General features: G+C 38.8%; 1 protein-coding gene across 1 annotated transcript in view; it reads left to right on the top strand.

The window, feature by feature from the left end:
* The window catches only part of GLI3 (GLI family zinc finger 3), a 435,743-nt gene that overhangs the window by 340,216 nt on the left and 82,908 nt on the right, over positions 1–12,619 (top strand). Inside the window, exons 7-8 of the mRNA XM_006902022.1 lie at positions 9,885–10,098; positions 11,306–11,419. Coding sequence (XP_006902084.1) covers positions 9,885–10,098; positions 11,306–11,419 — 328 coding nt within the window. The remainder of the gene's footprint in view (positions 1–9,884; positions 10,099–11,305; positions 11,420–12,619) is intronic.

Raw genomic sequence — 12,619 nt, 5'->3', positions numbered from 1 at the left:
ACTTCTCTATGCAACCTTAATTCTAGATTCCTGTGCTAACCGCAATACTCAATCATATATCACTTCTAATCTGTTCTTTCCCTCATCTGTTTAAATACAATATACATAATTTGTCCAGTTTTTTCTGTCATACCCCCACCCTGATGTCAGACCCATTCTACAACAGTGGCACCATGCAGCATTTGTCCCTCTGTGGCCGAGATATTTCACTCAGCATAATGTCCTCCAGGGTCACCCACTTTGAATAATATTGCATGAGTTCCTTATTTTTCATTGCTGCGTAGTATTCCATTGTGTGGATATACCACAACTTCTCTATCCATTCGGATTGTTAAGATTCTTAGTGAAAAGTCTTTGCAGTACACTCATTTTCATTACCTTTGAGTTGACGCTTATTCATACTAACCCTCCTTTGGGTTTCTGAGGCTGTATATTGAATGGGAAGAGATTTCTCTCCTTTGTCCCAGGTGACCTGTGGATTTGAACCACCAGAGTTTTGGTGTGTTTGGGTCAAGACTACAGCCCGCTCTGGACCAAGCCACCAGAACTCCCACTTTGAGATAAGCAGGGTGCTGTTGGCCACACTGGTAAGAGACAAGTAGGGCCAGAGTAATTGCCACATTTGAGCTCAGTTTTTGAAATCATATTGATAGAATGTTTTCTCTACTTTTTTAATAGAGAATAATACACCTGAACTTTTTTTAGAAACTTATACTTTACAATTTTTTTTCCACCAAAATCTCTGGGAATCCGAAGAAAAGGGAAGTCATCCATTTGATCAGTTTGCTTATTCCTTATGAATCAAAGATGACCGTCAAGGTGGAACTGACTGTGAATGGTTTATCTTTATTTTGACGTTCTGTGAATTGTGCACTTGAGTTGCTGAACATAGTGGACTGCCACTGTAAAATAAGTGTTTTATAAATCAAAATCCAGCAGCCACAAATCTAGAGTGACGGATAGAAGTTCTCTTGGTGGGTAAAGACACCACAAGTGGGGCAGTCAGGTATCTATGAGTTTTTCCTTTGTTTTCTAGCCTTTAAGAAAACAATATTTTTAATAATTTTTCCTGGCTTTATAACAGCTGCCATGGAGAAATTACTTTCAAATTTGGCTCACTAGTGTCAGCAAGTTCCCTCTAGCTCTGCTGCTGACTGTCCTCAGGCAGACATTTAGAATGCTCACAAATTAGTGATTGCTTTACTGTGCTCCTGACACTTTCACTCCTTTTTCTTTTCCTGCATAATTCTTACCTTCCTCAGAGCTCTGGCTGGTCTTAGAATGAGGATCCTTATCTCTGAAAGCTTGTGAGCCTAGTAACACACACATGAGAAGATTGAGAAAGTCCCAAGGTCTTTACTGACTAAGGATAAATTCACTGTTAGGAGTCATACTCTTAGAAAAGTTTGGCTTTTTCAAAATTATCCTATCTTTCATACTGTCATTTAGAAAAGGGGAAAACCAAATAAAATTTGTTTTATAATTACACTTTATTAAATGTTGAATAAAGAGAATTAAAAAATATGAATGGAAGTATATTTGTTTTTTAGATTACCCACGAGAAAGAATAGGGATGAGCAGAAGTGTGAAGACTTTCAGCTAAGAAGGCTCAAACCAAAACTCAAAACTTTTAGGTGGATTGTGGCTGATGGCTGGGCCGTGTGTGCAGAGTATAACTGCTATCTAAGATTTTCCAGGCTGTAACCTTTTGGAAGCAGATTGACAGCTTTTTTTTTTTAAGCTCTGAAGCCTGCTCTCTCCTGAACCCATCTCACTGAGTCAGACACACCTTCCCGTGTTACCCCAGTTACTATATCAATCCATCTCATCCGAGGTGGTCTTCCTCTCCTGCACTGTCCCTCCACCCTTCTGAGTATGATGTTGTTCTCCAAGAACCAGTCCCTCCTGGGTGTGTGCCCAAAGTATGTGAGACGGAGCTTCAAAATCTAGCCTCCAAGGAGAAACTTGGTTTCACCCTCTCCATGACAGACCTGTTTGTTTTCTTGGTTCAAGACTTTTCTCCAGCACCACAACTCAAAGGGATCAATTCTTCTCCTGTCATCTTTAGTCACTGTCCAGCTCTGTGATGCATAGAGAGTAATTGCAACGACCATGGCCTAGAACAGGTACACAATAGTTTCTAGAGTGACATGAGGTGAATTTTAACCTCCAACTTCTTGGTTACATTTTGAGAACTTAACCAATGTGCTTCCCCCCCCCCCCAAAAAAAAAAAAAGCTCAGGATAGTAACTGGAAAGGTCTGAATGTCAGACTATAGTTTTTCCTCTTTCAGAGGAAAAAACTAAAGATTTATAAAAATGTTCAACTATGTTATTCAACTCTTGCTGTTGAGTCTAAGCCAATTCAGAGCTGACCCTCTAGCATGTTTTCCAAGGTTATAAATCGCATGGTAGATTGCCTGTCTTTGTCCTGAAGAGCCGCTGGTAGATTCTAATTGGCCCTCTTCAGGTAACTCTGCAGACTGCACCACCAATACTTTTTTATTTCTTGGAATTTGTAGAAGAATTCATAAGAGATAGGTACATAAGAAATACAGAAGAATACATGAGAGATACAGGGAGCTCTGGTTGCCTGGTGTTAAGAAACTGTGTGGCAATCTCAAAGGCAAAGGGTTCAAATCTACCAGCTGCTCCTCAGGAGAAGGATGGGTGTTCTTCTCTTGTGATTAACTGCCTCCAAAAACTTGCTGGAAGGTCAGCTATAGGTTGGTTCATACTTCACAATACACAGCAAAAACAGCAACTAGGAAGTGAGGGGGTTCTTAAGGTGGGATTTTCTGATATTTATAGTCATCTATATCTGTTCTCTGCTATTCTTCTATTCATATGCAATAATGTATTATAAACACATTGCCAAATTATACTTTACATAGGAAACCCCAGGTTTCTCCGAAGTATCTGTTTTTAGAGTGGTAGTAAAAAATGTATATATCCTAATAATTAGAACCTGTGAACATGGATATATGGTGGAAAGGAATTTATAGATGTGCTTATCTTAAAGGTCTTGAAATGAGTGATTATTCTGAATTATCCAAAGGGGTTGGTCTTTCATTATCAGGGGTGCAGAAATTTAGAGTTAAGAATCAGAAAAGAGGATGTAATGAGAAAAGTAGAAGTAGGAATATGGGGCAACCAGCTGAGGAATGTGAGCAGCCTCCAGCATTTGGGAGAAGGACGGGCCTCCAGACCTGTGAAAAAGTTATTCTTTCATGTTTGAGTAGTTCGTGAGCCTTTAGAGCTGTGAAATAACAAATGTGGGTTGTTGTGGGGTTTTTTTCTTCCCTGGTTTGTAGTAATTTATTACAACAGCCATAAGAAGCTAATATATTGAGGAAGAGATTCAGTATTGAGTGCCTACTGTATGCCAGGTCTGGTTGTAGGTCTAAGGCATTCAATGAAGAGCTCAGACTTGTGTCCACATAACCTGGAGCTCACATTCCAGAGAATGAAAATATAATATTAGAGTTCTGTGATAAGGATGAAAATATCAAATAATGGACAGTAATTGAAAGAGAGATGTAGGGATTAGAATAGGAGCATGCATCTGAGAAGGCCTCTCTGAGGAGGTAACATTTAAACATAGAAATGTGCAAGAGGGAACCAGTCGACTAACTTCTAGAAGCGATGAGAAGCATGAAACCAGATCCACATCAAAGAGTGATTTGTGCATGATAGAATTCTGTAAAACCAGTGAATTATGCATTGTAGGTAGCTTTTCAGCAACGTAAAGGTGAACTACATATGTGTAGACTTACCTGGATGGTCTGCAAAACCAGTGAATTATGCATTGTAAGTAGCTTTTCAGCAACGTAAGGTGAACTATATATGTGTGGACTTACCTTAATGGAATATATAGGAACAAAATTTATTACATTGGTGGAAGGAAATGCTAAAGAAGCTCAGTATCATTAGTCAAGGATTGACTGAAGAGCCTTCAGCTCAGATGAATACACAAGTTGAAGCTGAACAAAATTAAAGCAAGTTCACTGCACCAGAATGTTGTTCTAGAGAACATCCTACCTGAATTTGGAAACAATCTTGAGAATAGATTTGGTGTGTTGAATACTGATTATAGACCAGATGAGTTGTGGAATGATACCAAGGATATCATTCATGAAGAAAGCAAAATGTTGAAAAGACCAAAATGAATATGACAATAAACCCTGAAACTTGCTCTTAAATATATTGTTGTTGTGTGCTGGCAAGTCAGACCTCACTCATACCTGGACTCTCCACTGGGATTTTAGAGACTGTAAATCACATGGGAGAAGATTACTCATCTTTCTTCTGTAGAGCAGCTGGTGGATTCAAACCTTGTGCCTTTGGGTTGGTGACACAACTCCTTACCACTAGGTCATCAGAGCTTAAAGTGAAAGGAAGAAATGATAAGTAAAAGACCTGAACAGGAGATTTCAAAGGGTGGCTTGAGAAGATAAAGCAAAATTTGATAATGAAATATGCAAAGACCTGGAGTCTGAAAGCCAAGAGGGAAAAACATGTTTAGTATTTCTCAAGTTCAAAGAAATGTAGAAATAGTTTAAGCCCTGAATTGAAATATTTAAGGAATTTGTGGGCAAAAATTTAATTTCACAGGAAACGTAAAGGGAAAATGGAAGAAATACTATGCCAAATTAATTGGTCCAATTTCAAACCATTTTTGGATGTAGCATATGATCAAGAACCAATAGTACTGATGGAATAAGTCCCATCTTCCCTAAAAGCATTGGTGATAAACAAGGCTCCAGGAATTGACAGAATACCAGTTGTTTCCACAGACAGCTGCAGCCCTAGAGGTGCTAATTCATCTAAGAAGAAATTGGGAAGATAGCTTTCTGGCTAAGCAACTGAGAGAGATTTGTATTCCTGCTGATTCCAAATGAAAATGATCGAACAGAATGTGGATATTTTCAAGCAATATCATTAATATTACATGTAAGTAAAATTTTGCTGAAGGTAAGTACAAAATGATTGCAGCAGTTTATCAGCAGGGGACTACTGGAAAACCACACTTGATTCAGAAGAGGACATAAAACAAGGGGTATTCTTGCTGATGGCAGATAGATCTTGGCTAAAAGTATAAAACACCAAAAGGATATTTACTTGTATTTCATTGACTGTACAAACATATTTATTTTGCTTTGTAGGATTTTAATAAATTATGGATGACTGAAAAGTTTGGAAATTACTAGAAACCTAATTGTGCTTACGTGGAATCTGTACATAGTGCCAGAACAAGGAATGCTGCATGGTTTAGAAGCAAGAAAAGTATGAGGCAGCATTGTATCCTTTCACTTAATCTTTATGCTAAGCAAATAAACCAGGAAGCTAGTTTATGAGAGAAAGAACACAGCATCAAGATTGGGGATATAAGGAACCTGCAGTATGCAGATGACACAATTTTATTTGCTACTTTTAAACACTTAATGATGAAAAAAAAAAACTACAGTCTTCAGTATGTATTGTGCCTCATCGTAAAAAAATCAGACATCCTCGTGTGAAACAGATAAGTTTTCAAGAATTTCACTTTATTTGGGTACACAATTAGCCCCCATGAAAGCAACAGTAAAGCCATTTAAAAGACATACTGTATTGGGCATATCTGGAAGTCTTGGGGAAATCTTTAAATATTTTAAACAGCTGAGATGTCACTTTGAGATGGAATTGACTCAAGCCATGATGTTTTTAAGCACCACCAAATAATTGAGTCCTTCAAATCACTGTGCTGGTGAAGAATATTGAATATCATGGGCCCCCCAGAGGATGATCAAATCTCTCTTGAAGGAAAGGCAATGAGAATGCTCTATAGAAGAGAGGAGAGCAAGGCGTTATATCACATACCTTGTGCATGTTGTCAGGTGGGACCAGTCTCTGGAGAAGGACATAATTTTTGGTAAAGTGGAGGGTCAAAGGGAGACCTGGTGACTTAGTGGTAAGGAGTTACACTGTCATCCCAAAGATAGGCAGTTTTAATCTACCAGCTGCTCTGTGAGAGAAAGATGGTCAGTCTTCTCCATTACAATTTACTGTCTCCGAAAACCCAGTAAAGGATTAGCTGTGGTTTAACTCCCACTTGACAGAACCTAACAATCACAGAACATCAGAGGAAAGGAGGAAGACCTTCAAGGAAAAGGATTGATTAAGTGGTTTCAACAGTAAAACTCAAACTTCACATTAATTATAAGGATGGCACAGGAATTGAGAGTACTTTGTTTATTGTGTTAAGAAGTGGTCTGAGGTCAATGCCACCTAATAACAACAAAGACATGTGATTCTTGAGATGTCCGACCCACTGCCACTTAGATTTAGTAACTAGAAGCTGGTGACTCGTTTCTCTCAACTTTCACCTAGAAGTATTTAATAAGTTATCATTTGGTCTATCAATAGTCATGTTTATGCAATCCATATCTGATTAGAGTTGGGTTTAATTTGTTTGTGTTTTAGAATTATATCCACAAACCTTTCTTGTGAAACAATTCCACTTTGAACCTCTGACCTTTTGGTTATCAGTCAAGCAAATTGACTGTTTGCACTACCCAGGAACTACTTGGTTCTTTTCATACTTTTATCTTGCCCACAAGAGTGTGGCGGTGCCCATGGGAGGTGTAGTTAGTCTTTGAAGAAAGGACACTGTGTCTCATCATTGTTCTGTTGCTTCTTATTACTCACAGCCTACCACAACCTTAGGAAAAAATGGTATGAAAACAGGCAGTTTTCTGAGAGCAGGAGGGATCCTGGCTCCTTGGTTAGGTCACTGATGCTACCGTAGACACGACAACATTATACTCTCCTTTTTCAGTCAGAATTAGCCTACCAAGCTGAGCCCTTCTCGCTTGCAGCACCATTAAGGGCCCATTGCAGCAGAAGGCCATGGCCATCTCCTCTTGACTGAGACAAAGCCCTACCTACACTGGATCATGTCTTCTTCCAAGTCTACATGATGAGAAAAGAGTGTATTTTTGCTGGCTCGCTACAAGTGTGCAGTTGTAGCTGTCAGATGCTATTGAGTCACTGACAACTCATAACAACCCTGTGAACCACAGATCTGAACATAGCCCTATTCTGCACCACTTTGCGGTCTCCACTGTGCTTGAGCCCAAGCAAGTAAGCAGCAAATGCTGAAAATCTTCCTTGTATCCTTTTCTGCACATAAGCCCTGGAATCTAATAGTTGATGTAGATTTTAGATAATGTTTATTCCTCTCATTTGGTTTTACGAATGAAAAATCAACCCAGAAAGGAGATGTTACTAAAATGTATTGAAAACCTTCACAACCCTTTCTGGTGACTGTTGAAATCAGGGAGGATGCATCCACTGTTGCTCTACGAGGAGAATTCTGTACCTGAGGAACTAGACATCACTTTTAAAAATAGAAACTCTGTGCAGAAAAAAATAAGGACAGTTCCTGTACACCTTTACCTGTCTGCATCCATTTTCTCCTTTTGTTAATGTGTCATATTTCATGCAGATGTTGAAGGAATGTTGATAAAGTCCATAGTTTACATTATTGTGTGTAATGCCGCCCTCTTAAGTTTTTACTAGTCATACTGTGATGTGTCCATGGTCACAGTATCATATAAATAATAGTGCCCTGAGCCATAGGTGAGTACCTCCCTGCTATTTCAAGTCTCCAAGTGGCTTCACAAAACAAAGATGGACAGTCTCCTCCCGTGCAGTTTACAACCTCTGAAAATTCACTGTAGGGTCAGCTCTGAACTCGTCTCAGCTGTTCATTCTGAGACTGAGCCTGAGCCTCATTCTGTCTTTTCCACCTACATCTTTCTAAAACTAAAAAATAAGTTTTAAAATAATTCCATCTGGCTGGTAACATTTATAAATTACTTATGTATAAAATCAAGGGCATTTTCTGCTTTGCAAACTTTTCTCTAATTCTCTTAATTCTTTATTAGGTAATAACATTTTTAACTCTACAGTATCGTGTCCCCCAGTTAGAGGTCCATGTTACCTTAGCAGCTGCCTTTTCCACCCCAACAGATAATGTGAATTTCAGGAACTCAAAAAGGACATCTCCAGGTTCTTACAAAATCTTTGTGACATTATCATATGTGTAATGGGATCGGGTTTGTATTTTTGTTTTGTTTTGTTTTAATGAATAGAATAAGGTAGTTACACTTAGTAATACTCACTCACCAATAGGAAAGGGAGACATTAAATCATTGTGGTTTTTGATGAATGGCTTGTACACTGAAAAATAAATTGAACAAACTGGCATAGAGCTCAGTGAACATGAAATCAGCTATTAGAAGAGAGCTTGTGAACAAATTCTGAGGCAGATATGCATCTTTTGATTAATGTCCTATCAATCACCCACACTGGCTACCTTACTAAGTCTTACTGTAATCATTCATGGTTGCTTATGGAACCGCTGGCAGAAACTATAACACTGCAAAAACGAAATATTACTACTGATTTCTCCCTAACTTACTGTGAACAATGACTGTTTTCATCAGGTTTCTGCTTTCCTTTATTAAAGAATACAATGCAAAATGAAAAGAGAGATTCTCAAAGCCCAGTGAAATTCTCCTAGGGCATTCTTAATGATATTCAGTCTTAAACGGGCAAGCTATTGTAATACAAGACTCTCTCTAGCAATATTGTAATGTAATCCCATTGAAGCCACCCTTTACGGATTGTAGTCAAATAGGAATAGTGTATGTAGAGTCACATTAATGCACAGAGTATATCTTTGGAATTATTACTGAAAATTATTGAAATGGCTTAGATTTTGCTATTGTAATTAGAATATTCTCAGTTAATGTGCTTAACAGAAATAGTAATTAACACAACAGATTGGAAATTTGCATGAATTCTACCTTTGATATTACAAGAAAAAATTCTTCCTGGGTATTATTACTTCACAGGAAAGCTTGGGAGGAGATGAGGGACACACATATATATATATATTAGATGTTTTTATTCCCATCAGTTATTTTTTTTTAAATATCCACCGATTTGTTCATAGTTTTTTATGCATTTTAATCTGTAGGCGGGTTCCTTTAAAGCTCATCATTCTTATAAAAGGATTTAGTACTTAAACTGTGATGGTACACAGAACAATGGACACTGCCTACTAGTTGAGCAATCTTTAGTAATATTGTGACACCCTCTGAACTTCCTGAAGCCTGGGAAATCCTGTGGCATAATGAAGTGGTGACAGACATTAGCATACATAATGGGCTTCAATAGACATTTAATGCTGTTTAACTCGAAGAGGGAGCTGTGTTCTCCCATTGGAATATTCTTCCATCGAAGCACATTGATCACCGATTTCAGCAGGGAGAGGTTAATCCATCAGCTCCTGTAACCAGACGGCACTGATGGAAATTCTTTAGGTGGCATTCTGGATGAACCAAGCTTTCCATCTTTACAAACAAATGAGTGATATGACAAGCATGGTGTTCAAAACACATTTAACCAATTGATTTTCTTTCCTCTTGTAATAAGATCTAGAGACATATGAGTGCGTGCAGTGGGAGCCAAGATTGAAGGGATTGTTCCATGCACCGGAGCATGTGGAACTGCAGAACCAATCAGAGTCCTATAATGTATGAAGGCCCCAGTCTCTTTTTTATATAAAGTTTGTTATTGCAATAAATAGTTGTTATTTAACTGATGCCTTTTATCTCACAGGTCTGTGTATGTGCATGTACACTTGTAGATCTCATCTTGTGGAAGTTCTCAAGATGTTTGCTAATAGTTATTTTCAGCTTCTAATAGAAATAGATTGAATGTGCTTCAGGATGATATAATTTACAAATGTTAATGGGTGAGCATTGTATGCTTTGGGCATTGTGTTTCTTGAGTATCATTTGAGTGATTGTCATCTTATTTATCTCCCACTTGCAGCCCTGCCTTGAGCTTCACCTACCCTTCTGCACCTGTTTCTCTCCATATGCATCAACAAATCTTAAGTCGACAGCAAACCTTGAGCTCGGCCTTTGGACATAGTCCTCCACTCATCCACCCTGCTCCAACATTTCCAACACAGAGGCCTATTCCAGGAATCCCTACTGTTCTGAATCCTGTCCAGGTCAGCTCTGGCCCATCAGAGTCCTCACAGGTGAGATAGCTCAATGTCACCAACTATTAGTAATTTAAAAAAAAAATAAGAGTTCTTTTCCTCCCATAGGAAAAAATCTATACATAGGCAGTTACTGGATTCTGTTGAGTTATTCAAAGATATATCTAGAGAATCAGGCTTTTTCTGTCTACCTCATGTTCACAAGATGGGTGCTGCAGTGCCAGACATCACTTCACTTTCCAGGAAAGCATAAGAAACAATATAATGCGATATTAATAATCATAGGGAGGAGTCATCCTATCTGCTATAGTAACTCTAACAGCAGATGGTCACACGTATTTAGTTTTGATGAACATTTTATGTACAGGCAGTCTCAGGGTTATGAATGTTCAACTTAAAAACTCTACTTGCTCTTTAATGTTAATATATATTTGCCCCTATTTTGAAATAATTGAACCAACTTCTACTCACAACAAATTCTTCAAATCCTCTTCACTTAATAATATGCAGCTTTTAAATCATCAAAAAGGCTTCAAGTCTTTTCTTTCACTAAATTTAAGGAGTCAGGTGTAAGACAAAATGAAAATTATACTCACATTTTCAACTTAAAAATTTTCAAAGACATCAGAATGGATCCCATTTGTTCATCATCTGAGGGCCGCTGTGTATGTGTCACATTAAATAAATGATAGCTTCTCCCACCAGTTTCATTCTATTAGTCCCAGTGAAATGAATGTGCAATAATCAGATTTCTCCTATCTGGTCTCTGTCCTGTTTCTCTGCTATGCTAGAACCGAGTGAGTGCTGAGGCTCATGATATACTAGAATAGAAATGAAATTGTTCTGTGCCCTGTCCTCATCGGTTCACTGATGCTGAGAGAAGACCCTGGATACACTAAATTAAAGAACTTGGCAAACGGTACCATGTTGGTTTTGTGCCCCTCTCAGAACTTTGTTCTTTGAAAAACACTGTTGGAGCTTATTAAAGCCTAGGGTCTTGGTTCTATTCTTCTCGCTTTTGAAAGCCATCGGAGGAGTTAATACTCATGTGTTAAAAGTGACTGACTCCCTCAAGCATGTACTATCCAGTCTTGAACGTATTTTCTGAGCTTTGTTGCAGCAGCCTTGGAGCTTTACCAGAGTCATTTCTCCAAATGAAACTGTTCTGAGTTACCAGTTTTAATTATAATACTGCACACTGATCACACCTGATTTTTCCCTCTGGCCCTGGAATTAAAAGCAGCAGCACAAACCTACAAGTGAGTCAGCTGTGAGCAGCACTGGAGACCCTATGCACAACAAGAGGTCCAAGATCAAACCCGATGAAGAGCTTCCCAGCCCAGGTGCCCAGAGTCAGCAGGTAGGACTTAGTCCCTCCCTCCCTTGAAATCAGCATTTCCTCCTCTGCTGTGTTGGTTGGCCTTGACATTGCCATTTGACAAAAGACCAATTTAGAGTCTCAATTTGTTTTTCTAGCTCAGAAGCAAAAACAAAAATAGAGGATACTGGAAACGTGTTGTATTGGAATGCCTGGATTGTCCTAACAGTTAACTTGCTTAGTTTCTATCCAGAAGTTGAAAGAGTCTTGTCCACCTGGTGAGCTACTGGAGAAAGATAGCATTGGAAGCCCTGTGGGACAGATCTACTTTGACACTGTGGAATTGCCATGAGTTCAAATGGATTTTGGGCATCATGTTAATATAAAGTTTAGACTCAGAGGTGTAGTCAAATGTGGCTTATCAAGTAAATTCTCATGGCTGTTGAATCATAACCCTCTGTTAAGTTTCAGAAGATGTAAAACATGTGGAAGGAAATGGCTCATCTTTCTTCCAAGGAGCCACTGATGGATTTGAACCCTCAGCACCACAACTCCCTATGAATTGCACCACCAAATAATTGAATTCTTTTGTGACAGACAACAGATGTGACCAAGCTGCCTTCAGTCCTTGTGCCTAATTTCATGGCTGTATTGGGGCTCTAAACTCCTGGTAAGAAGGCAGAGCTGATGGTCATGATCTTACGTTGCCGTTGTTATATGTAACCAGGAGAACCTTGACAGGCAGGAAGGATCAAACCAAGATGATTAGTGTTAGATTCTAGTTTCTTACTTAAGAAAGAGCAAGTTTAGACATTTTATCAAGATTCTGCTGTTAAGCATTTTTTTGTTTGTTTGTTTGTTTTGTTGGGTTCTTTTGGTCTTTCCCCCCCCCCCTTTACTAGACAGCTTTATTTCACCCTGATTATGCCATGAATTCATAAGGAATAGGTTCCAGCAGCTCAGGCTCCTTTCCATACGTTCTCACAAAATGTGCCTCTCTGTGAGGTGTTTCAGCTGGACCCAAGTGCCTTTCTCCTTGGCTTGCATCTTTTCCTGGTCATTTTCCTTCACTCATTTCCGGCATTCTTATCCTCAGTTTAAACATTAATAGTTTGTGCCCCTGGCACTTTCTCATTCTCAAGAATGGGCTCCTTAAGTGTACAGAGAGAAGTACAGAGAGAGTATCATGAGCATTGAAACCTTTCCTCCCTTTTGCATTTTGCTAGGCAGCAGCCTTGGTTA

Source organism: Elephantulus edwardii, unplaced genomic scaffold (genome assembly GCF_000299155.1).
Source record: "Elephantulus edwardii isolate Elephantulus edwardi_28Jun2011 unplaced genomic scaffold, EleEdw1.0 scaffold00358, whole genome shotgun sequence".
Taxonomy (NCBI): Eukaryota; Metazoa; Chordata; class Mammalia; order Macroscelidea; family Macroscelididae; genus Elephantulus; species Elephantulus edwardii.
Note: the sequence above shows the minus strand (reverse complement) of the source record. Positions and strands in the feature narration are given on the sequence as shown.